Here is a 26,832-nt window from a genome sequence, read left to right as displayed (position 1 = left end):
TATGGAGGTATGGTTATTTCATGGCGTTTTGTAAAACAAACTATAGTTGCTATTTCTTCTAACCATGCAAAAATTTTAGCAATTCATGAGGTAAGTCGTGAATGTGTCTGGTTAAGATCTGTAACTTAACATATTCGAGAAACGTGTGGTTTATCAACCAAGAAAGAAATTTCAACAATATTATATGAGGATAATGCTGCTTGCATAGCACAGTTAAAGGAAGGATACATCAAATGCGATCGAACAAAACATATTTTATCAAAATTCTTTTTCATTCATGATCCCAAGAAAAGGGTGATATTAGTGTTCAACAAATTCATTTAAGTGACAATCTAGTAAATTTGTTTACTAAAGCCCTTCCTACTGCAACATTCGAAGAGTTGGTATAAAAGATCGAGATTTGCCATTTTAAAGATCTTAAATAATGTAATTGTCAAGGGGAGTAAAATATGCATTGTACTCTTTTTCCTTCATCAAGTTTTTTTTCACTAAGTTTTTCTTGATAAGGTTTTTAATGAGGTAGTATTTCATAAGCGTATTCTTGAAAAGAATTATGTACACTTTTTCCTTCACTTAGATTTTTTTTCCATGAGGTTTTTTCTTAGTAAGGTTTTAAGGAGGCATATTCTTGATATTCAAGGGAGAGTGTTATGAATATTTTGTGAATATCCACTCATGTTATCTATTTAGATTTGATGTAAATCGGATTAGATTAAGATATAATTCATCTAATCTCTAAGTGGTATCTTTATCTTCTAAAGGGATTTTTTACCTATAAAGAGGCTTCCTTAGTTCATTTGTATACACATTTCAATAAGATTTCTTCTCTTCCTCAAAATACTTTCTTTCTTCTTTTTAAATATTTTTCAAATTATTTTTATTTGTCCTTATAAAGTTATTTTTTTTATAACAATCAAAACCTTTTCTTATAATAGTAAGAAAACAAAATCCGGAAGTGGTAGCTGTAATTTCCAAAATCCTGAGCCCATCACTTGTAAAAATAGTAAAATTGGGTGCAATGACAATCTTAAACAATAAATAAACAAATAAAAGAGGAAGGAAAAACGTTTAATAAGTGGACATCGACTTCGTTCCTTGGCCGTCATGTACAAACATTTCACTGGCCAATGAAATCAGGCCTTCACCCGTGACAGCATGAAGCCGAAGATGAATTAAGTAAATTTGACCCAATAGCAGATCTGGAGTCATTTTTGCATGTTACCCGCGGGGAATCCACACATCAGTCGCAAGTCGCAAATGAAAATTTGAGTGCTCCCGTTTTTCCTTTCCCAGTTCCCGTTTCGTTTTGTGTTTTTTACGAAGACAAAAGAACCAGCCAGCATTTTCATCTTCACTGGGAAATAGAAAAGAAAAGGAAAACGGAGACTTCGTTGCTCTGTCGCTCAGATCCAAATCTCTTTCTTAGATCTCCCAATTCCAACATTTAAATCTTGAATTGCAGATTCTTAGATTTGGGAAAAAATCGATTTAATTCCGTTGGCGTGAATTTGTTGATTGATTTGGTCTCAGCATTTGCTTTAGTTTGAATTTGATTGGATCTGATTTGAGCTCTCTACAAAGCTTCAACCCTGGACCCAATCATGAATCCTTTCTCGTCCGGTACCCGTCTACGGTGAGCTCCAATTTCTACTGTTACCATTTCTTCTTTTAATTTCTCCCTTTTCATTTTAATTTGAAAATCAGATCAAGAACATGTTATTTTTTAAATTGAATTGATTGGTCTTATGATTAAAAGAGCTGGGGTTTGGTTCAATTGGGGTTGTTTTGATTGCCGTGGTGGAAATTATGTGAGTTCGGTTATAATTTGTACAGCTGAAGAGGTGATTGCATCTGAATTTAGAGCTAAGTGGAGTTCGTTAACTTGTTTTGGTTTCATAGTTTGGTTCTTCGAGTTGGCTTTGCCTTTTCTTCTTGATTTGCTTTGAGTTGTTGTAACTCTTGATGAAATAGAAACGTCTGAAGTTAAGACGAACCCATTCAGTGATTGGTTTAAGAGTGGCTTGATCTATTGTTTTTCATGAATATTGATAATATGAAATGATGCGCCAAATAGCATTGGTGCCAGAAGGTACCGTTTTCTAGAGGGAAACCAATGTATTGGCTGGTTTAGTACTAACAGCCTTACTTTCTCGACTTCTTGCATTCTATAAATGAAAATTATGCAGTTTATTCTTGGAATTTTGATACTACGTTATGTTGAACTTTTAAACATGAGTAACTAGTGGCAATAGTTTGAGAGAGTGGTAATTTAAATATAAGATAGAGTCCCAGGTAGTCATGTATGTAAGTATCCAGTCCAATATGGTTACCTGAAGTACAATCTGAATAACTTGGTTACATGGTTGTACTTATTATTCTGTTGGTTGTATGTCAAAACTGATTTTGTACAAGTTATAACACTTTTAGGCACAGCTTGTAAAATTAGATTACTTTTCTTTTCATTTTTCCTCAGGGAGACTGCTAGGTGATTGTAGAAGGTGCCTGTGTCTGTTGCAATGGAACCTAATAGTTGTATTTGTCTCTATTTAGGTTTAACATGATTAAAAAACTTTGAGATAGCAAAAGAATCTGGTTGGCAGATCTGGTTGTGAAGGATAATCTCCATACCCTGTCATGGAAATTCTGAAGTCAGTTCTTTGCATTAGATTACTGGATTCACCCATTTTTCATGGGTGTGAAGATTTTGACCTCCTTGTCTTTTTACATTAGATAACTTTATTCTTGAGTAGCTTTCCATATGGACTATCAGTAGTGAGTGTTGCTTTTCAGGAACTAACTAGTAAGTGGGAATATATGTTCCCATCTCTCATAAGCTTCTGTGAATATTTCATGTTCAGGAAATTGTTGACAAGAACTGTTTGTTTATATTTGGAAAAAGGGATCTCTAAACTATACAATTTTTTTAGAGAAAAAAAAATGGGAAAAGGAATCATTAATGCTCACATGCTAGTATGAAAAGTTTCTTTTCAGTCAGGACATATGGTTGGTTACTCAGAATGTTTTTTTCTTTCCCTTAATGATTTTCTATCAATGGTATGATTTCATTTTTGCTTAAAACTGCCTGAATGTGATTAATGAGTAAGACATCTTTTATGCATTTTCTGTCCTAAGTAATGTTGATGAATCTAAATGATTGAATTGACTGTATGCATACTAATTAAAAATGGTCAAACTTACTGCTCAATGCAGGGACATGATACGGGCTATACGAGCATGCAAAACTGCAGCAGAAGAACGTGCTGTTGTAAGGAAAGAGTGTGCTGCTATTCGTGCTGCAATTAATGAAAATGATCAAGATTATAGGCACCGTAACCTGGCAAAGCTCATGTTTATTCAGATGCTTGGATATCCCACTCATTTTGGCCAAATGGAGTGCCTGAAGTTGATTGCATCTTCTGGATTTCCAGAGAAGAGGATTGGGTATCTTGGCCTTATGTTGCTTCTTGATGAAAGACAAGAAGTTCTGATGTTGGTCACAAACTCATTAAAGCAGTATCCTATGTGTAGACTTTCTCAAGCTTAATTTGTTCCCATTTCCTTTCACTTTTATCACTTCTTTTCTGGAGGAATAGCTTTGTCCCTGATTTTGTGGTATTACTAGGGTAAAAATAAGAAAATGGAGATATTTACTTTACTTTGCTGGAACCTTAACTTTTACAAAGAGATCTCAATCATTCAAACCAGTATATTGTAGGACTTGCTCTTTGTGCTCTTGGAAATATTTGTTCAGCAGAAATGGCCCGTGATCTTGCACCGGAAGTGGAAAGATTGCTGCAGTTTCGAGATCCAAATATCCGGAAGAAAGTAAGTGTGTCCTACCCTTTTTTCAAGGTCTTGTAAGCCACAGATTCTGATTTTGGTGAGATGTAAAGTAAAGGAGGAAAAGGAGGCTGCTGGACTCCAGAATTTGTGAATTTCTTATGCTTAAACATTACTGAGTATCCCTCTTAAAAAATTTCAACTTCTCCAACCTCCTTTCTTTTACAGGAGTTGGAGAGTTTTGAGTTGTTTTGATGAGCACTCCAAGGATTGCGGTTTGTGTTCTTTATTTCTTTCTGATAATGCCTTTGTAATGTTGTCAATACAAAGGTTAAAAACATCCATGTACTTTCATGATTAAGTACCAGATGCCATAAGACTGAGACCTCAACTATGTGATGTAATTATGTAACTACCTCATGGAGAGTGATATTTGTTGAATGATATTCTGCAATCTTCATATGGCAGCTACTTTTATCAAATCTGGATATTTCTTTGTCCTTTTATCATAAACAGAAGAATTTGCAGTATATAGTCATTCAATTTACAGTACCCCTTGAGTCTGATGCTATAGTGACTCCAAGAAAGTCAAACTTTAATTTTTCCTGTTTGATGGTTTGAGGGAAAGACATCTATTTACCCTTTGCCAGCTATTCTGTGAAGTCATTTTTCTGATGTACTAGATTGGTTCATCTACAATTACTCATTTGTATATGGAAGTATTGATTTCACTAAACAGGGTTCCTGCATTTTTTCTTCTTTTTTCCCCCTAGCAAGTGGTGTTTGGTTATGAATTCTCATCATGCACATGATATGGTAAAGTGTAGGTTATCTTTCATTTTCGCCTGCGCACTGACTGCAATTCCTGATTTTTTTTCCTCCCCCCTAGCACGTTGTGTTTGGTTATGAATTCACATTATGCACGTTATTTGATAGTTTGTAGGTTATTTTTCATTTTCTTCAGTGCTCGGAAATCTCTAACTCCTGTGGACTCTATTTGTTGTTTGTAGGCAGCATTGTGCTCCATACGGATCATAAAGAAAGTTCCAGACCTGGCAGAAAACTTTATAAATCCTGCTGCTTCCCTACTTAAAGAAAAGCATCATGGAGTCCTAATAACAGGAGTTCAACTTTGTACAGATCTATGTAAAGTCAGTTCAGAAGCCCTTGAATATTTTAGAAAGGTAAATTGGTTATGGCTTTTTTAGTACATAGCTATAGTATCAAAAATACAAAACTCTATTGAGTGCATGAAATTTTTGCTATGCTTGTTTGCCCATGCGCAAAAAGGCTATCAGGAACAAAATTTTTGTCAATATTTAGTTCCTGCTCTGGTTTTCTTGGAGAATCCATGCGAGCAGTCAACTTTAACAGCAATCCTTTTATACTGTTTCTGGCTGAAGAGTACTGACCATCAAAAGGATTGAGAAAAAGGATCAAGTTTACTGGTGTTTTGTCCTAAACTTGGGCTATCTCTTGGTACTAAGAGCCTGGTTGGCCTAGCTTATTTTTAACTTAAAAGCTATTATTAAGCTCTTATGAAAAATAATAGCTTTTAGAATTAAGCTAAAGCTGTTTAGTAAACTGTTTAACAAATAAATTATATAAGCTCTAATTTCGGTTAAAATTACCGTAAAGTATATTTATGTCATCTTCAATCACCTAGTAAGTCATAATGTAATGTTTCAAGTTTATATATAATTTCAGATGTTAAAATCAAAGAAATCAATGAAGAAACGGAACAATTCTCAAACTTGTATAGTAGCAATAATATTAGATTTTTGTTGATCTAGCAAGCAATCGAACCACGATGCTTCAATTCCCAAAAAAAAGGAAAAAAGAAAAGAGGAAATGATGTATTTAACATTAAAATTCTCTTTGGTGAAAAAGAGAGAAACCTTTAAATAGTATCTGAATGCAGTTTTGAATTTTAGATTTTTTTTTCTTAATCTTTGTAAAAACAAAAAAATTCTAGATTTTGATATTCTGTTGTTGGGTCTTCTGTTTTTTTCTAAATGCAGTTTTGAATTTTAGATTTTTTTTTTCTTAATTTTTGTAAGAACAAAAAAATTTTAGATTTTGATATTTTGTTGTTGGGTCTTCTATTTTTGTTAATAGTTTTTGTAGAGAGAGGTAAAGGAGAGGGAAATCTCAATTTACGTTGAAGAATGGTAATTTGCTGAGGGAAGGAGAGAAGAGGGAGATTAATTGAGAGAGTGGTATTTTCTGAAAAATTAATATGTTTTTAAAAGAAGAGAAGAGAAAGCTCCTCCCTGGAGCTTTTATTTAAGTTCTCTTTTTAAAAATGTTGTTCTTTAAAAAAAAGTTTTTTTTTTTTTTAAGAGCTTCTCAAAAAATCATGTTTGGTCTGGCTTTTGCTTTTAAGAGGTAGATAAGTTGAAAAAAAGCCAGGCCAAACAGTCACAAAGATACATTCTTCAGGCTAATTTTGCAATTTGGTTTCTGTAGGACTTATGAACTTGTTTAGGTTTAGAGTCATGCATTAACAGAGGAAGAACTACCATGTCCCTTGTCAAAAATGGATATGTGGTCAGCTTTCTAATTGTGATAATAACTTCTCTAATCATCATTGCAGAAGTGTACTGATGGTTTGGTCAAAACTCTGAGAGATATTGCGAACAGTCCCTATGCACCTGAGTATGACATTGCTGGCATTACAGATCCCTTTCTTCATATAAGATTGCTGAAACTTCTGCGGATATTGGGTCAGGGAGATGCTGATGCTAGTGACTGTATGAATGACATACTGGCCCAGGTTAGTTGTGTTGTTTTTCCTGTGACCTATCTATTTCTATCATAATATCTTCTTCAAAGTTCTGAAAGAAGTATTTAAGGATGATGAGTATTCTATATATTTATTGTTTATCTCACCAATTAGTAACTACATTAGGGTTTTTGTCTGGATCTCTTTCCTTTGCTGTAAATTTCATGTGCATGCCTATGGCAGTACTACACCAGATTTTCTTACTAAAGGTTCTGAAGAAACTGTTGTGAAAGCAAAAAAAAATAAAAATAATTGCTTTATTGAAGGAATGGGATTTATTGTTTCATAATATGATAGCATTGCATGATGAAAGAATACAAGTTCTGTCCTTGTAGAAAATACATTGGATATTCCAGTCAAATCTTGCTCCTGCTCTTGAGAAAAACCTCAATGATATTGCTCGGAGCATATTCATTGCCAATATGGTATAGTACATGGGGTATATTGGATATTGCTTCAAAAGCTGATTTCTGGCAATAAAAGTAGAAGCTAAAAATGTTGCAGAGAACTCCTTTCATGGTTTCAACAACATTTCATCTCTTAATGAGGTCAAGGTTTTCCTTTGTCTACTGATTTGACAGTGTTAGATCTTGTTTTTGTTTATGGACTTTGCTTCTCTTTTCCCCCTAGGTGGCAACAAAAACCGAGTCAAACAAAAATGCAGGAAATGCTATTCTTTATGAATGTGTTGAAACCATCATGAGCATTGAAGATAATGGTGGCTTACGTGTGCTTGCTATTAATATCCTGGGAAGATTCTTGTCAAATCGTGACAATAATATTAGGTAAATTCTTTCAAATGTTATCTTGATTTTGTACACCCCTTTCTACACTATTTCCTTGTTGCTCTATTATATTATGAAACTGAACCTTGCACCTTTTTTCAGATATGTTGCTTTAAACATGCTTATGAAGGCTATGATGGTGGACGCTCAAGCGGTACAGAGGCACAGGGCAACAATTTTGGAATGTGTAAAGGTATTGCCTGCGGATATTTAATTTCATGTTTGATGATTTGCAAAAAGGTTTCTGATTTAATTCTTGCTCACTCAAGGAGTTCAGCTTTGCTTTCCTGATTCTCTGGTTCTGTTATTTATTGCTACCTTTGATGAATCCCATATGTGAGGGATAAAGACTCTCTTGTTACTTGCTAAAGCAGTGAGGACTAGTTCTCTATATTGATATCACTGGATCTTTTATTTTTGACCTTAAGGGTAAAGACCCTCTAAGCTCTCTCTCTCCTTGTTATTTTTATTTTTTATCTTAGGGAATCCTCAAGTTGTCTTTTATGTGACTGCTATGATATATATATATATATATATATATATATATATTTGGTTGGTTACTCTCCTTGTGTTTTGATTGATATTTGGACAGATACATAGGGATTCAATTTTTAGAGCTGTAGCTATTTCCAGCATTGCACTTTGGGCTTGAATCAGGGTTGGGGTGGAGTAGGAATTGGGGTAGAGATCCTATGTTTAATCCTTGGTACTCTATCCAATAAAAAAAGAGTTTCCAGCATTTTCTTAGTTGCTTTTGATGTGGACTCTGATTTAATGATGAAGTGCCATTAGTGGCAAAAAGTGGGTTTTCTAATGTGCAACTAAAGAAGTTTTTGATTTGACATTTTCTTTTTCCAGGATTCAGATGCTTCAATTCAGAAAAGGGCACTTGAACTTGTATACCTGCTAGTGAATGAAAACAATGTGAAGCCTTTGACGAAAGAGCTAATTGAATATTTGGAAGTAAGCGATCAAGAATTTAAGGGAGATCTTACTGCCAAGATTTGCTCCCTTGTTGAAAAGTAAGTTATAAACTGCTTGTTAGTTACATGAGAAGTGCTACTTTAGCTTCTCATGTATGCTAATATTATTTGTAATTCTGTCTTATATATGCTTTGTCTGGGCTCAGTACTTTCATTTATTGTGTGTGTGTGCTTGGATATGTAAATGCATACATAGATGTATGTAGCTGTATATGCCGTGTATTCTTCTTCTTCCAACCCCATTTTTTCGGACAGTTTAAAAGGGTTGGTTCATATTCCTGGAGAAGGCAGTTATTTCACATAATTGATATATATGGTCTATTTTAATAGATTGCTTGCTTTATTAATTTATAGAAGTTCCTTTTACTTTTCTCTTTATGTTGGATGATATTTTTATTGTGGTTAATTGGACAACCTTTTTCTGTTGAATGGTGACAGTTTGCGAAAGATTTGTTCGGGAAGTTCTTTGCAGCATTGTTTTGTCCATTAAAAATCATTTTTGTTGCCTCAGGTTTTCCCCAGAGAAGATTTGGTACATTGATCAGATGCTCAAAGTTCTTTCTGAGGTATTGTTGTCATTCATAGCATCATTGTAGCTGTAAAGATGCTTTATTTGTTGTATTCCACTGTATTCGTCCCTGTCCATGTTCCTATTTTGTGACTATATTCTCTCTTGTTTGAGTTGCATCCATTGCCGTCTTTGTTCCTTTGAGTAGGTCTTGCAATACTTTACATTTTCTTAACTATTGTTTGTTACATTATCATTTCATTGATGCTTATCGTTTTAATTGTTGATTCATGATTATCCAATGTTTTGCATGTGAGTCCATTAATTAAAGGTGTAAATTATGTCTTCATCTTTGCTCATTTGATTACAAACCTTCTTTGTTGAACATTATGACCTTGTTGTGTTTTAATCCTTGCAAACAAAAGAGAAATACATGCTTGCACCGTTTAAGAGATAGTTTATAAAATAATATGCAATATTAACGCTTCTTTTTGGTGTAATGTTGGTCAAGTGATGCCAAGTTCGCTACCAATCTGCATAAGTCCATCCGCTTGATTTTTCAAGTTAAATCTAGTGGTTGGACCTGTCACAGCTATTGCTTTTGCTGCTTGTTGCCTTTGAGTGAATGAACTATAAAAGGCTCAAATGGAATATTCCATCAGATAGGAGTAAATATCATAATGAAAACCACATAAGGCTACAAGTTACTCACTTTTAACAACTTGACTTTAAGCTTTTGACTTTTGAGAATTGGTGGTTTAGGCCTGAAACATTGCTGGGCCAAAGCAAATGGTATTTAGATCATGTTGTAGTCTGGTTGGCTGCTGGTATGGTCTTGGTCCTTTTGGTTTTATTTATAATCGTAAAGTATGACCCCAATGAAAATATGAAGGATTTCAGTGGGGAGGGTTGTGATGCTCTTTCTATGTCAATTAGGATTTAGGAATGCGATTGACGAAATTATTGAAATCCATATGAGGCTTCAAGCCAGCACTACTAATACCTTGAGCTTAATCAGGACCAGTGGTTTGTATCTGGAAAAGTTGCTGGGTTAGTGGTTTTGGGACCTAGGGCATAACAGAAAAGCAAACACTTTTGGAACCCTGTGAAAGTTAGTAGTTTAGTCGCTGATTAACACATGTAGACCATATGAAGGTTTTTTTATTAAAAACTATATTATAGATGAAGATGGATGCTTAAAGAAGGCAAAAATAAATTGGGCAACAATTCGGAAGAATAGGCCTTATAATTTGCTGGGAAGTGTGGGAAATGAGATTTGAGCCAGTGTCCATCTTACCCAGTACTATATTTGCATTTTGCTATGTTTATGTTTTCACATTTTATTGATGAAACTAAGGTGTCAATAAAATAATTGGGCCATTGGCCACAAACATTCGAGTAACTGATTGAACACTTGTTCTTTTACCTTGCCTAGTGTGAGAATCTCTGCTATCTGCTGGATGTGTATTCTTGTTTCTACTAGACAAAATTTTAGTTAGGAGAGAAAAAGGGAGTGAGGATGAACCTTTGCCATTTTTTGGGAACTGCCATTTTTGTTAATTATCTTTGTAGCTCTTTTAACATTTCTATTAAATATTTTTTTTCCAAGAGTACTGATATTTATCCTTTGCTTGGTAGGCTGGAAATTTTGTAAAAGATGAAGTCTGGCATGCCCTTATTGTTGTCATAAGTAATGCTACTGACCTCCATGGATATACAGTCAGGGCATTGTACAGAGCAGTGCAAACATCAACAGAACAGGTATTTTTTGTTATTTTGGATGTTATATCGGTCTGAATTTGATACTCTTGTCTGCTTAATTATTCAAATGCATATTCATATTTCCATTAGGAAACCCTTGTTCGAGTGGCAGTTTGGTGTATTGGTGAATATGGTGACATGTTGGTGAATGATGTTGGGATGCTTGATATTGAAGACCCAATAACTGTAAGTGCATCCTTATCCATGGATTAGTTTGCATGCACTTACTGTCTACATGTGCTGCTTCTATACTGTTAGAAAAAGGGAAATGCCAGCCAGGTAATAGGCTGTGTTATATGAACTTGAGTATGTATAGGGAAGCTTCTAATAGAAGAAGGTTGATTAGGACCTTTTCTGCAAAGATTTTCATAAATTTATGACTTCAAGACTTATGCCATGTTTGCTGTTAAATTGAATTTAAAAGTAATTGATCAGTTGCAAAGGGAATCAGTAATCAGTTGTTTGTGTAACTGGTAGTAAAGAACATGGAAGCTAGGCCTATTCCTTTTGCGTCATCAAATAGTAAATTTTCTAGATTTTTCTTTTGGAGTTTTCACTTTCATTTAGAGTGGTTATAATGGAAATATTTCCTGGTTCAAGTTTGTTTTATAACAATTGAATTCATTTTGGCTGCTGGGGGATAAATCTATTCTAAAGATAAAATTAATCAAAATATTCTAATGCCAAGTATGGCTTGATTTTGGACTTATGGACAATGTGAGTTGCAGATCTAGAATAGGGAAGGAACCATTCAATTCCCTTCTTTACAAGGAATTTCAAAGTACCTTCTGTTTTTATTCAAAATTTCTTGTTTAAGTATTTTTTCTGTTTTTGCTGGTTGAAATATTACGAGTTTGCTTGCAATCAGATGAAATAACGGGTGTCATACAATGGAGTGCTTTGTCACTCTGGGTCTTTTCTGTGGACTCACATAAATCCAGGATTATTGTTAAACTAATAGGATTCTTAACTTGCTGTTTTCGGAGCTGAAAGTCCTCCATGTCAGGGTCCTGTTCGTTTGTCCAGTGGCTGCATTAACTAAATTGAACATTTAGACCTATCACTCTGCATGTTCCAATAGTGTTTGACTTCAGCCATTTTTTATTTCCTAAGCAGGTAACAGAGTCTGATGCTGTGGATGCCACAGAGGTTGCTATTAAGCGTCATAGTTCTGATCTCACTACTAAAGCGATGGCTTTGATTGCTCTGTTGAAGCTCTCTTCCCGTTTTCCTTCGTGTTCAGAGTATGTTAATGTTTTGCAAGCATGCATTTTTTTGTTTATCACACACATTCCCCGTGATTATAAGTTTCTACTGGCCTCTTAGCTTGGTGTAGGGGTTCCATGATCTTCGCAATTGGTTTTGCCATCCTAATTATTGTGAAATTTATGCATTAACTAGGTGAAGAATTTCTTCTTATATGTTTATATGGCATGAAAATGATAAATTTTCATTGATTGCTATCTGCAGGAGGATCAGGGATATAATTGTCCAAAATAAAGGAAACCTTGTGCTTGAGTTGCAGCAACGATCTATTGAATTTAATTGTATTCTTCAGAAGCATCAGAACATTAGGTATATGATTTAGAAAAGTTGTTTTGTGTTTTACCTCATTACCTTTTAGATGGTTTCCAGCATTGTGGTATGGTTAAGAATTACATAGCTGATGGATAAATTTGTATAGATCTGCACTGGTTGAAAGGATGCCAGTTTTGGACGAGGCAACTTTCAGTGGAAGGAGGGCTGGCTCGTTGCCAGCAGCTGTTTCAACTTCCACTGGGGCACCACGTAATCTTCCAAATGGAATTGCTAAACCAGCTGCAGCTCCTATTGCAGACTTACTTGACCTAAGTTCAGATGATGTCCCTGCACCTAGTTCTTCTGGTGGTGATTTTCTTCAGGATCTTCTTGGTGTTGATTTATCACCAGCTTCAGCACCATCAGGTTAGTTGAATGCGTAGTTGTGCATCTTAAGAAACATTTGAGTAAATTTTTCTTTTCAAGCATGCTTCTGTTTTGAACTACCTTATTGTACAAGCTCTCAGGATTTTGCAGCGTAAATATTGGAAGTTAGCATTTCAGAGTAATGAGTCTGTTCAAGACCCACATATTTGGTGTTTCATCCATTTTATTTATCTCTGACTTGATGAGAATTAATCATCTATATCTGATAATCATAGGGGAGACTAGTTCAGGCAAACACCTGTTGATTGAAATCAGTGTTCTCTAAACTTTGTGACTCAACCAACGTTTGGACTGTTCTATAGAAGAACATAATAAAATTACTTTTTAAATTTGATTTCCTATAATTATAATTTGGAATTCCAAATTGGTTTTGAATGTATAATGGATATGATGATGGTTGCATTGAACAATTACTTAAATTGACATTTTTTGTGTGTAACTACGCCAAAAGAAAAGAAGTTTTTTCGTAGTCATTGTTTTTATGGCCATCCTTCCAAAAGAGAACTTTGTATTGCATGGGATAAAAATCTTAGATGTTTCGTTCACTGTTAAAAGTGAATAATTTTCAGTGACTTATCTCTTCTTTCCTGTTGATTAAAAGAGCTTGATTTTATTCTGACTCTTTAGGCACAAGTCAGCCTCCAAAAGCTGGTACAGATGTTCTGCTGGATCTTTTGTCACTTGGAACATTGCCTCCTGCACAAAGCAGCTCATCTACATCTGACATATTATCCTCCAGCCAAGACAATAAAGCACCACTTGCTAACTTAAATGGCCTCTCATCGCTTCCCTCACTTTCTCCGAATGCCACTTCTCCTGCAAGTGCTGCTTCAATGATGGATTTATTGGATGGGTTTGGCCCCAGTCCTCAAAACCATGGTAAAATTTTTGGAACCCTGATTGGCAGATGTTGTACATATGTAGTTGACAAAGTAGTTATAGTTTTCTTTTCTTTGGGCAGAGGAAAATGGTCCAGCTTATCCATCTCTAGTTGCATATGAGAGCAGCTCCTTAAGGATGACGTTCAATTTCTCAAAGCAACCTGGAAACCCACAAACAACGTTGATCCAGGCTACTTTTACAAATCTATCACCAAATGTTTATAATGATTTTCTTTTCCAGGCTGCAGTTCCAAAGGTAACTCAAGATGGTTGTTTACAGAGCTTGCTGTTACTTGCTGTGCTTATAGTATAGAAATTTATGATTGGGTTTCACTGCCATCTGTTACGAGGTAGATTTTGCATCATCTCTTTTTGCCTATGTTGCTTTATTTATCATTGATTTATGTGAAAATCAAAGAACTTTGTAACTTAGAGCCTGTCCTCACTGATTATTATCTTTTTGCCTGAAGAATGCTTATTTTATTTAGCCTTGTATGTAGTATTGCTAAATCTAGGCTTCATTACTTTGAAAAAAATTATAATACTGTATGTTCCTTAAAATGTTATTGAAGTTTGTAAATTTTATTTTGTAGTTTTTGTTAGGCTTTGCATATTCTATTCTTTGTGATGCTGATATTCTTTGCTGCTTCTAAAATCTGCAGTTTCTTCAGTTGCACTTGGATCCAGCCAGCAGCAATACTTTGCCTGCAAGTGGTAATGGTTCCATCACACAAAATTTGAAAGTCACTAACAGCCAACATGGGAAGGTATGTTTATTGAGTTTTATTAATCTTAATGTTACTAATTCTGAATCTCAGGACCTAGCATAAGAAAGCTTTATATACCACTTCGGCTAAGTCCAAGTTGTGAGGATGGGATGGGATATGGATAGAGATCCTTGCTTTGAGTCATAGTATTCCCTTTTGTACCAAAAAAAAAAAACTAAGAAAGCTTCAGTATATTGTCTCATATATTAAGTTGTTTTACCATCAGTTAAAGTTGCTTTGTGGTAATGATGATGATGCTCTCTGTCCTCTAGGCACCCATCCTCCACTCGGCTTTTTGTGATGCTATTTTGTTGTTTTTATCATTCAAAAGCAAATTTTAACTTCTGATCATAGGGGTTTAAGCACTTGGTAGACTCTAGTGTCAGTTTGACTAAGCTGTTTTTGCACAATTTTTATCAATGCTTTGGGCTTCTTTATTTTATTTCTTTCATTAGTGTTTAACTGAAGTATCTGTCTTTAGATGTATTGCATGTAGTTCCACTATTGCCAAGATTTGAAATGTATGTGCAATTTTTCTTTTTCTCTTTTATGGAGGAGACAAGAGTGGCTTAGGGTCTGGGGTGATCCTAATTTATTTCCCTAAATTTTAGGATATCCTTTTGTGCACTAGAAAAGAAAGTCAAGTACCTAGGAACCTTGAGCCGGGAAAATTTTTTTCCCTCAAGTATCCAACCACCTAGCTTTCCAATTATTTGGTTTTTTTTTTGTTGCCCCTTTGGGTAGCAGAACAGCACCGTTTAGTGCTGGGACTTGTCTTTAAAATGCAAACGAAATGATGTAAAAGGAAAGAATTAAAATATCTTATATTGACAGTTAATCTCTCTGCTACTTATGTTTGGAAAGAGATTCTTAATGTGGTATGCCAATATGTAATAAATAATTTGATTGCTGCTACCCCTCTTTCATTGTGTCTGGCTTAGCTCCTAAATGTATTTTACTTTCAGAAATCCTTGGTAATGCGCATAAGGATAGCTTACAAGATGAAGAACAAAGAAGTTTTGGAAGAAGGACAAATCAGCAATTTCCCTCGTGATTTGTGACTTGTGAGGTTGATTGATCGTTGAATTACAGAGATGTTGAAGATATTCATGTACCACCATTTCTTTCTTTCTTTCCTCTTTTATCTGAGAAACTTGGTTGTTATCATTTGTAGTGATAGTGCAATGTTTGGTTTCAATTCTTGTATCCGGGGGCATATAGCGTGTACCAAGTGGCATGAGATTTTGCTGGGGTCTGTGTTGTGTTAAATGGGGTCACACGACTCTTCACAAATTTTCTCCTCTTAGGTGATTTATGTATATTATTATAAACACCTTTGTTGGCTGTACGACGGGAATGTGGGCCTTTGGTACAAAGAGAAAATTTGTTATTTTTGGAATACAAGGTGTGCTGTTGTTGCAATTTAAGCACGGATTAATGAACTTGGGAATCTAATTTGTAGCAAGCAATTCTGATTCTTTCATGCTTGATTGTATTTGTGTCATAGTCACATATTCTATTAGCAAAGGATGGATTTGTGAGACCCTAACTTAGGAAGGGATGATAATGGTTAGACCAAAGCTGAAATGTTAATAGTTGAACAATTGATTTGTTATAGAAATTGCACATGGGTGTTGGGTGGTCTTACTCTTTTATCTCCCAAGAGCGGGCGCAGGAGGCGCATGTGCTTTGGTATCAGCGAGGAGGGAGGGACACTAACTTAGACTTGAAGTCTATTCGGCAAAATAGATGCACAAGGAAAAAGAAAGGAAACTAGCATAAAAGAAACCTTGGATTCTTCCACCAAAGCTCGATAGCCCATGCACGTTTGTTGTCAATCATACAACATCTGTAGCCGATAATGAATTCATACAAGTTTTGACTTGCGTGCCTCTCTCTCTCATGGAGCAGTTATTATTATTATCTCTTGGCTCACCAAATCCCTCACGCCTGTCATGCTCATGCATCACTTTGTCTTTTGCCTCACTTGCAGTCATCTTATGTCACTCCTCTGCACTGCGCTTCATGTTTTTTGGGATACTCGGCCAGTCTGACATGCCTTTCCTATGTATATTCACATGTGGCCACCAAACCATCAGCCTTAGATAAGAGATATATTTATTTATGCAATTAACTTTTATCTCTAAACAAATCTTTTCTCTTTCTTTAAGCTTAATGAAAAACTGTTGTTGGTTAAGTTAATATCGTTCTTTTCCGACTGCATGAATATTCCCTTAATTCTCCAAGTATCAGAACAAAACACTGTGTGCAAAGCTGCAACCTTTGCTAGCAGCACACCGTACTTGATATTACCATGTCATGACATTTCACTCTTAATGAAACTTAATTATGTGGTAAGCATGAGATGAGGACTATAATTAGATTATAGAATACTCTTATGACCCCACAATCCACTGACCTGTGTATCACTCTGATGTCAACTTTCCAAATAACGCCTACACACACAAGAGTCCCTCAAGGCACTTTTTAGGGATCCCACCACCCTCATCATACAAAAGCAAAAAAGGGTCCCTATTACCAGATCAAGGGAAGGGAATTTATCTTGACAAAAAGAGGGAAAAAAAAACCCCAAAAATAAAAAAGCCTCCACAGATGCTCAGAGAAAGCACCACGTGATTTGACTTCACAGTGATTCCTATCATCCTTGTCCTGTTTTATTCTTGTTTTGGTGTATATTATTGGCAGATGGTAAAATCCAGGAATTACTTTTATCAATATTTGCAGTCTATAGGATAAAAGCAAAGGCTTTAAGATAGGCACTAGATGGAATTTTACTGAAAACACCAAGGACATTGCCATTTGCCATAAAGTAACAACATTTTTATTTGTACACTCATAAAGTACGCACATTAAAGAAAGCACATTTCAGAATAGCGGTAGTAAAGAATAATTTTCTTTGAAGGAAAAGCGAAAGTAAAAGCTAAAAGGAAAAGCTTTAATTAATATATATAGATCCATTGAATATGTGATGAAGTACAAAGGAACAGTAAATATCTTCAACTAACCTGAGTTCTACTATCAGTCCATGGCAAGCCAACAGTAACAGAGGAAGAGCCTATAGGATCTGAAGAACTTGGGAATTTACCCTTCTTAGACGACCATTGCCAGATCTTGGAAACAGAAAAGCTTTCACCTTTACTTCTCATGTTGATTTTCTTTCCCTCTGCATCCCCATCATTTGATGAATTCCCATTTTGTCCACTTCTCCCTTTCACAAGCTTCATTCTAGCACTACCATTGCATCCTCTGCTGGGGCATAGAGCCACTTGCAAGTCTGAATCAGCAACCACATATTGGTATGACCCCATCGAGTAACATCTCCTTGCACCCAAATTACTGCGACTGGTCTCTCCTTCTCCTCTTAATACACCCTCTCCTTCTCTTTCTCCTTCTCCTCTTCCATCATTTGAACTTCTAAATTTGCCTAGTCTTACAGAAAACACCCTCTTTCCAATGTCATTCTCTGCTGGTTTTGGACCAAGGGACACCCCATATCCGCCATTGCTTGATAAAATATTTTCTTCCCTCGGATATTCAAAGTCAAAATCTGGGTTTTCAATTGGAAGCCCGGGTGTGAAAAGGGTCCCTCTACAAAGAGGGCAAGTAGAATTAGACATCAACCATGTGTCTATACAATCTATGTGAAAAGCATGACTACACATAGGAAGTAATCTCAACTTGTCTTGTTCCAAGAATTCACAAAGACAAACCGCACAATCAAATGGCTCTTTCAACCCCATTATTTCCTTATAAAGAAACACTGGTAGGGCATCTATAAAAGCTTGATCTAGACCTGAATCATGAAGATGGAAGAGTTGTTGTAACTGTCTTTGGAAAGCATCAGACCCTGACATTTCAGGGTATCTGTTGGATTCAGATACTGATGAGGGAGACCTTTGCTTCATGAGAAATCTAACAAGCAAGTGAAGAAGGCCAGATATGAAAAATATAACAGCAAGAACAACTATGATGAACAAAACAGCTGGGCTTATTTTACTAGCTGAAGATGACGATGATGAAGGGTTTAGTTGCTTTTGGTAATCACTATTGTAAGGCAATGAAGGGGAGGAGGAAGGAGAGGAATAAGAAGAGAGTAGAGAGTGATGATGGTAACTCAAAGGACCATTTTTTATCCTGATTTGGGAGTGTATCCAAGACATTTTAGGAAATGAACATGCTAGAACACCCGTTCCTTCAACCTTCTTGGATCAAACTAACTCCAGTCACCTATATGGAATCTCAGGAAACCATGTTCTCTTGCTTCCTTTGAGATTAAACCCAGCTCATAAGTTAAAAAGAACAAGCAATGGGCACATTATTTCTTGCACCCTCAACAAACCCAGCTCAGTTCAGCCAATAATGTGTGACAAAAATCTAACCTTGACTAAGATTTACAAGTAAGAGGATTGCTTAGGTAGAAGACTAGGTAATAATAATAAAAAAAATACTAACTTGTGATGGGTGAAACAAGAACACAAGGCAAAGACTCTTCTAGCACTTTTAACTGAGTCAAGGTTTTAGATTACCTACCTCAGAAACTGGAAAACCCTGCCTTTAGTGGAATCCCATTTTTAATAAGTCGATTCAGTATGCGATGAAAATGAACCCCATTTAGTCCATTGAGGGATTTAGTTCTTCTATATTAGGAAGGGAAAGCTTTGCTTGTTTGATAGAGGGACGGAGGGAGCGTGAGGCAGGTGGCAGCTGCCAAAGAGTACAGGCTCGGGGACCAAAGAGAACATCAGGGGCAGTTTAGTTATTTAGCATGATTTGGGGGTTTTGCAGTTGTGCATAGGAGTAGGTTATTTATGTCGGGGGCATCATCCCTTTACCAAAAAAAAAGTAGAGGCACAGCTTGGATTGCCATTTTGTCTTGTGAATTGTGGTTTTGGGGCTCAATTTTTGGTACTACGTGCTGTAAGACAGAAAAGGACCCTACAACTTTTGGCAGTTAATTTATCTGTGGGGCCTGCTAGCTCTAGAGGACCCAGCAGACACAGAAGATGAGATTGGGCCTGGGTACAAAGCACACCATTTATAATAACAAGAGAGGAGAGGGGAGGAGTGTAAAAGTAAAACCCCCTTTTCAACATCAAAAGCCAGCCAGTGTGAGCCTGGGGAAATTAGTTAACACCCTGTTTCTTTTCTTTTATCATCTAATCTAGTGACCAAAGGCTTACAGATTGGTCAACATGGTTGACTTTAGAGGGGCTTCAGAAAAGCATCCCATCCCCAGGTTTCTTTCCTTCCAAGTGTGTGATGTGGTTATTGGGGAATCACTTTACCTACTTTCTAGCTTCCCTCTGATGCCTTTGCTTTATCCAATTGTTACTAGATTAAGTTACCAGTGTCTGTAGAGAAAACTTCTTTGACACCTATGAATAATTTTGAAGTCACTAAAGCCAGGAAACAAACCTCCTTTGTCAGTCGGGTGTAAATTGAATCAAGCTATCTTGACTCCTCTTGATGACTACTTAAGCTCCAGCTTGGATCACTCGATCAAGGAAAATCCAGGATTATTCCAATCCATATATGTAACCTGCAAATGATGTAATAACACGTTAATACGGTTGTAAAGGATCGAGTTAAGCCTTACAAACTCGACCCGCTTCTAGCTACAGTGTGGTAATACATTTCTTTAAAAGATTAGTATGTATTTTATTTAAACTTCATTTTTTCAAATATCAAATGAATTTCAATAAAAAACTATTTTTTATTGTTTTAATTTTCAATAATTATATACTTTAACTCCATATGCAAGGTCTTGAGTATGCCTAGGCTAAGCTCTCAAATAATGGCAAGCTTAATTAGTAAAACCTAGTTAACCTTAATACTAATATAATATTACAAGGTCTGTCACATATATATATATATATATATAATTAAGTTTATTTAAAAAAAGTTAATAAATTAAATCAATAAATAAAATACATGCAACATTTCTTAATTACGTTTGTAAAGTTTAAAAACATATTTTTTGTAGCAATATACACTATTTTCTTCATGAGACAAATCCAAGACCAGGAAAGGAGAGAATTGCACTTGGATTGTGAAAAGGAAGAAGGTTAAAAAAAGGGATGGGGCCGGGGGTGTGGGGGGAGAGGTGGTTAGGTAAAGTGTCGCCAAAAAGACTTCGTTTTGTTATATAGGAAAAATTTATCAGTGAAAATTTTTAGGTGAGGAAATCTTTTAAAATTCTATCAAAAGTGTTGAGAATTTTAAAAAAATTTTCTAATATATTAAAATTTCTATAAATTAATACTTAATAAATTAATAATTTTAATTAAATAATATTTTTGATCAATCATGACTTAGGACCAACATGGTAAATTAATAATTTACTAAATTTATAAGATAATATATTTTTTAAAAAACACAAAAGTCTCACTTGATATAAAAATTAATCATTTCCTTATACATCAAAACACATAGGTTCTAATTAAGAGGCTTTTGTAAAATATGACTCCATTGTTATATATTTCTTCTTGAAATTAATATCTTATTGGACCTTATCTCTAACTTTTTTTAGTGTATTAAGAAGCACTGGTTTAGTGCTCTCATATTGTAAGAGAAAATAATACAATGTGATTGTTGCTTTGAGTGTATCTTTGCCCGAAATGAGCTCTAATACAGAACTATCATCTTCAATTTTATCTTTAGAGTCATTTCACATAATGTTTTCAATAATTTGTTCGTCACGAATAATGATAATTCATAAGTCGTTAATTAGGTAATATTCATATAATCACAATACACAATACATGTATTAAGTTCAATGTTTTAAAAAAAAAATAAAAATACCTTGATAAATTAATTTTTTATTCATTAATATATAAATTAATAAATTATTAATTTATTTATTAAATAATATCTTGATTAATTAATAAGGCATTAATTTAAAGAGGTTTTATTGTATCAAGGATTTTATTTATTTTTAAGAAAGAATAAAAACAAGAAAAATGAAAGTAAATAAAAATTAACCAATGATGGGATTTTTAAAAAGTTGAAAGTTATCAATTTCTTGAAAATTTTTAAGTGAAGAAAATTTCTAAAATTTTTTTACAAAATGCGTTGGAAAATTTAGAAAAAAAATTCCAACATCAAGGGTTTTCATTTATTTTTAAGTAAAAAATAAAAAAATAAAGGTATAAAAAATGAAAGAAAATAGAAATTAGCCAATGGTGGAATTTTAAGAAAGTTGTAAGTGATAATTTCCTTGAAAATTCTTAATTGACGGAAATCTCTAAAATTTTACCATAGGTGTTGGACAATTTAGAAAAATTCCCAATATTTAGTATTTTCATTTACTTTCTTTTTTAAATTTGCAAATGATTGGTTTAAGAGATAGTTTTAAAATGAAATAAAATAGAGTAAAAATTAATATATCGATAAATAAAAAAAGAAACAAAAAAATAAAAATTACAAAAGATAAATTGAAAAAGGAAACTTTGAAATGGATAAAGGGCATGAAAGATAAAAAGGAAGAAATAAAGAAAACAAAAATGAAAAATGAATAAAAGATTTAATATAGGACCCTTTCTCATAAAATACCGAATGAATCGACGGTTAAACGTTTTCAAAGAAATAAGTGATTTTCTTTAGTACTCATTAGGTGAGGAGGCTTTCCTTAGTTTTCAACAAAAGCGTAAGAAAATGTTAGGAAAAGTTTTGTTATGAATATTTTTGTAAATATCAATATATGTTATGTGTATCTAGATTTAGATATAGATGAGATTGGATTAATATTAAAATTTAATTCATCTATATAATCCCTTAATATTATCTTCATCTTATAAATTTTATATAGATAAAAGGTTATTAGCTTGTTAGATTTAACGCTTCATTTGATTCTAAGTTTTGATTTGACAAATAAGTGATTAAAATTATTTTTTAAATGTTCAAACAAGTCTAAATGGTCCTTCGAAAGGTTTTAATGAAAAAGCTAACTACTTAAATTGAAAACAAACAAAAAGACTCTTTTAATTGAGAATCTACCTTCCATCTATTGTTAGATGTTTTTCATCTATCCATAGATAGACTCATCTATCGATAGATGAAGACTATCTATCGATAGTTGGTTATTCTAGCATCGGAATCTCAAAGACTATGAACATCTATCAGTAGATACTGCACATTTATCGATAAATAACCACTCAAGAACACTTTTAAGGGACCTTAACATGCATCTATTGATAGATGCCGTGCATCTATTGATAGATAGCCACCCAATAACACTTCAAAGGGACCTTGACTTGCATATGTTGATGGATACTTATATCAAGCGATAGATAAAAGCCACTTTAAAATTTATTGAAGGCAATTTATGGATAGATCGTAAAATATATCAATCGATAGTGATCATTGGAGTTTGAAACATAGTGCAAAATAGCTTTTTCACATTTACTGCACTTTCAACCACATTAGAAGCTTCAATAACTATAAATACAAGCTCCCATCACATTTATGAAAGTTGAAAGACATCGAAACACAATTTCAAAAGAAGAATTCACCTACAATCATTCAATACTCTTTATTCTTCCCTTTAAGCATTTGAGTCTTCTATTGTATCATTTATTGAATCTTCAATTCTTATGTTTCTTCCTCACCTAAAATTATCCTTAATTTGCTCCTTAGCTTTTAAGAGGCATTCTAACTACAATCATCTCATTTATTGTATACTTGTGATTGGTTATATACCTTAACCAATTGGAAAAGTAGTGTTTGAGTGGTTATACCTTAACTAAAGTAAAAGGTAGAATGTTGTCGGATTTACTACGTAAGTACACGTATCGTTAACAAGTAATATAATAAAAAGTAAAGTTCATTCCCACGGAGAATTATCTCAAATTTTTTGTTAAGTGCTAAAATTAAAATAAATTAATCTTATTCAAATAACAAAATTTTAGAACTACTGAAAATTAAATAAACTTAAAACTAAAACTAGAAATGCAACAATATCAATTTAACTAAAATCAATTGTTGTATAATTTTTTATCCACTCAAGTATATATACTGAACAGATAATATAATGATAAGTAGAGTGTCGATCCCATAAATAATTGATCTAAAATTTTGTTAAGTACTAAAATTATAACAATTTAATCTTATCCAAACAGTCGAAATTAATTAGTTAAGCTAAAAATTAAATAAATCTAAATCACAATAAACTAAACTAAAAACCACAACAAATTAGAGAAAAATAAATCTAAATAAGCTTAAGATTACAATATCCCTCACACTTCATCTAAAATTTATCTCTCCCTCTTAACTTATTTCAATGGATTGAATTGCTAACCTAGAATCCTTAATTATTTATAAAGCTCTTTTGAAACTCTTATAAAAATAACAATTTTAATTAGAATACTATATTCCTATATGAATTGAAATTAAAACAGACTCATTAAGTTCAAGCTCTAATCTAATTAGTTATATATAGCATATAGGTATATTCTTATCCTATACACTAATCATATAGCCTTAACTTCCTCAATGCTGCAACCTTGAGCAACTCAAGGCTGTGGCTTCCAATCAACATGCTGCCTTATGTAGACTATAGTCATTGTGCATCTTCCAACACAAGTTTTACCTTGATCTGATTCAAACTGGGTTGTAATTGTTGGAGTAGGGGTTATTTTGTTGTTTATTCTCCACAAATTGCATAGTTTCTGTCAAATTTGGACATTGACGGCTTGCATGACCATTTCCACAATATTCACAAGCTACAAAAGGACTTTGAATGAAGTTAGTACCAAAAGATTCAAGTGTCTTAGTTAAAGTTGTTGCTTGTGCAAATAAGCCGCAAAAGCATTTACATCATGAATTCTAACTATTTTTCTGTGCATTGACTGTTCTATTGGCTATTGGTAATTTTTTGCAATCATTTCTTTCAACAAATCATATGCCTTATCAATCAATTTAACCATTAAAGCTCCTTTCATCGTGGCATCAATGGTGGTCCGAACATGACCACTCAAACTAGTGTAAAATGTATGCAGTTGAAGCCACTTTGGAAGACCATGATAAAGACAATGCTGAAGTAATTCTTTGTATATTTCCCAAGCCGCATACAATGATTTAGAATCTTGTTGCATGAATGATGTGATATCATTCCTTATTTTCGTTATTTGGCCAAAGGAATGAACTTTACAAGGAATTTTCGAGCAAGATCATCCTATGTTATTATTGAGTCGATAGGGAGCGCATTCAACCATGCTTTTGCTTTATCCCTCAATAAGAAAGGAAAAAGCCTCAAACAAATTACATCATTGACCCTATTGTGTATCACATACCTCCAAAAGGTTTGATATATGACCATTTAGATCATCATTTGGTAAAACCCCAAATTGGATTGAAGTTTGAATCATGGTGATGATGGTTGACTTGATCTCGAAATTATTGGCTTGAATAGTCGGCCTTTGAATGCTTGATGGAATCCCTTGCACCAATGGGATAACATAATCCCTTAAGCATCAATTTTCAATTGCTATGGGTTGTTGGATTTGCTGTTCATCCTATTGATCAGCCATTGTATTTGTTTTAGCAAAACCTTGTTAATTTTCTCATCAAAGTTTGCGAAATGTTCTCTCAATTTCTAGATCCCAAAGTATAATCTCCAAGCTTTTTGCTCTTCTCATACAACGACTAAACATACCTACAAAACAAATAAATAAAACTTAATTTAAGAGTAACTTGTGGAAGTTTAATATTCACAAATAATAAAGAAAACAAAATCCCGACAACAACACTGAAAACTTGTTGTCAAATTTTTATGCAATTGCATATTATAGCAAACAAGTAATATAGTAAAAGTAGAGTATCGTTTCTATAGGGATTTGTTTTCAAATTTTCATTAAGTACTCAAATTTTATAACAAATTAATTTTATTTAAGTAATTGTAATTTGTAAAAAGTTAATTAAAATGGAATTAAAACAAGCATTAAATTAGCTAGCAAAAATTGAATTTAATTGAGAGAGACAATACACTAAAGACCGAGGATTATGGGTTCATCTAACACTTCATTTGATACCAGTTTCTCAATTATATATCTTCCTAGGTTGTTTTGCTAATCTAAGATCCAAAATTATGTACAAGTCTCCATCGAGATGCTTGCACAAATACCTAACATAATTAGTTCACTATATGTCTATAGAAATCTATTAAATTAAGTTTATTAAGCTAGTATCCTAATTTGGCTATGCATGGCAATTGGCATATGTATACTCGAATTATGAATCAAATCACCTAAGTGACATGAACATACACTTTTCAAATCTTAGTCCAATCTAAAATCTCTCCGTCAAGTTTTAATTAGATTCACACATCAGTTTATTGTTGATTAGGCAATTAAAGACATTAAGAACAGATTTGAATAAGCAAACTACACCAATTCATGATAGATAAAAAAAAACTAATAGTCAAACTATATGATAAAATCAATCATAATCCTAGAAAAATAAATTAGTTCATGATATCTAAGTAAAACAATATCTAAAGCAATTTAGCCATAAATTCAAACTAAGAAAATAAGTATAACACAAAATAGAGAAATAAACTAATATTGAAACTTTGTTGATCTTGAATTTCTCTCAATTGCTCTTGATTTCTTACTTGATTTTTAGCTTCAAATCTCTAGAAAAACTATTGCTACTCCTGAATGTTCTAAAAAGGCTCTTTAAATAAGCTCCAAAAGACCTAATTTTCAAAACTCACAGAACAATAAATTTTTGGAAAGTCGTCTGGCATCGTGGCACTACCTTCTTTAGCGCCATGACACTGTGGTTTTATTCTGGCTCCATGGCACTAAAGAAGTAACGCCATGGTGGCCTAGTCTTGGAAATTTATATGATACACTCCATTTGTCTAATGCCGAGCCATGTTGTTCACAGCACTACAACCCTAACTTCTTCCGTGCTGCAACCTTGAGTAACTCAAGGCTGCGGCTTCCAATCAACATGTTGCCTTGTGAAGACTACAGTCATCCAACATCTCCCAAAATGATTTTCACCTTGATTTAATTTGAACTGAGAAAAATGGTAAACATGGAGGTTATAGTTCATTCTCTTAGCTTTTCAATGGATTAGGAATCTCATCAATTAAACCTTTGTAGCTCAAGTTATTCTTGAAATATTGTAGCATATACGAATAACGCCTTCACCAAACTTGTGCAATTTTAACTCAAATAAACCTTTCCCAGCAAATAGCTTACAAAAACCATGAGAGAAATCAACAATAACTAGTTTTAAAGTAAAAGTAAATTCAAATAATTTAAATTAACTACCTAACATATAATTTAACTTAAACTAGGAAAACACCTAAAATGCTAAAATCTGAATTTAAAATCTCATAGATTTAGTTACTTAAGCCTTCAAAATGTGTCAAAATAACTTTATATAATATAGTTATTAGCTAACTTCTCTAAAAACTAAAAACTCCTTCTTAATCTTAAACCTAACATAATTAAGTTATTTATAGAGGCTTATAATAGGTGTTAAAACCCTATTAGGAATTTTTTGTCTTCCAAACCATGCATTAGCCCACATTTTTTAACTTTTGGTCTAATAATTCAAAGTTGGGCTCTAAATGCCATAGCACAGAC

General features: G+C 33.8%; 2 protein-coding genes across 4 annotated transcripts; one reads left to right on the top strand and one right to left on the bottom strand.

Annotated features, from left to right (window-relative positions):
• Window positions 1–1,117: 1,117 nt before the first annotated feature.
• Window positions 1,118–15,642, top strand: LOC110422960 (AP-1 complex subunit gamma-2-like). 2 transcript variants are annotated; one of them, XM_021437028.2, is made up of 18 exons: window positions 1,118–1,633; window positions 3,211–3,513; window positions 3,684–3,825; window positions 4,791–4,964; window positions 6,377–6,556; window positions 7,196–7,350; window positions 7,453–7,543; window positions 8,209–8,372; window positions 8,845–8,899; window positions 10,480–10,602; window positions 10,693–10,788; window positions 11,719–11,846; window positions 12,073–12,177; window positions 12,287–12,546; window positions 13,195–13,446; window positions 13,529–13,704; window positions 14,111–14,215; window positions 15,181–15,619. In XM_021437028.2, exons 1-18 carry the CDS (start codon window positions 1,602–1,604, stop codon window positions 15,274–15,276), a joined length of 2,637 nt encoding a protein of 878 aa, XP_021292703.1. In that variant the 5' UTR covers window positions 1,118–1,601; the 3' UTR covers window positions 15,277–15,619. The 2 variants fall into 2 exon arrangements, with proteins under 2 accessions (XP_021292703.1, XP_021292704.1); XM_021437029.2 differs by lacking the exons at window positions 1,118–1,633; window positions 3,211–3,513 and adding an exon at window positions 4,009–4,055 and having other exon boundaries at window positions 3,722–3,825; window positions 15,181–15,642.
• A 144-nt stretch (window positions 15,643–15,786) lies between these two features.
• LOC110422961 (RING/U-box superfamily protein) lies at window positions 15,787–19,018 on the bottom strand. Of its 2 annotated transcripts, XM_021437030.2 has the most exons (2): window positions 17,242–19,018; window positions 15,787–16,279 (listed from the first exon to the last, which is right to left on the bottom strand). In XM_021437030.2, the coding sequence occupies exons 1-2, from the start codon at window positions 18,394–18,396 to the stop codon at window positions 16,214–16,216; spliced, it is 1,221 nt and encodes a 406-aa protein (XP_021292705.1). In that variant the 5' UTR covers window positions 18,397–19,018; the 3' UTR covers window positions 15,787–16,213. The 2 variants fall into 2 exon arrangements, with proteins under 2 accessions (XP_021292705.1, XP_089640776.1); XM_089784650.1 differs by lacking the exon at window positions 15,787–16,279 and having other exon boundaries at window positions 17,151–19,018.
• Between the last annotated feature and the right edge of the window lie 7,814 nt (window positions 19,019–26,832).

Source organism: Theobroma umbraticum, unplaced genomic scaffold (genome assembly GCF_002168275.2).
Source record: "Theobroma umbraticum cultivar Fairchild unplaced genomic scaffold, ASM216827v3 scaffold_20.0, whole genome shotgun sequence".
Lineage (NCBI taxonomy): Eukaryota > Viridiplantae > Streptophyta > Magnoliopsida > Malvales > Malvaceae > Theobroma > Theobroma umbraticum.
The sequence above is the reverse complement of the archived record's forward strand: the minus strand, read 5'-3'. Positions and strand labels throughout refer to the sequence as shown.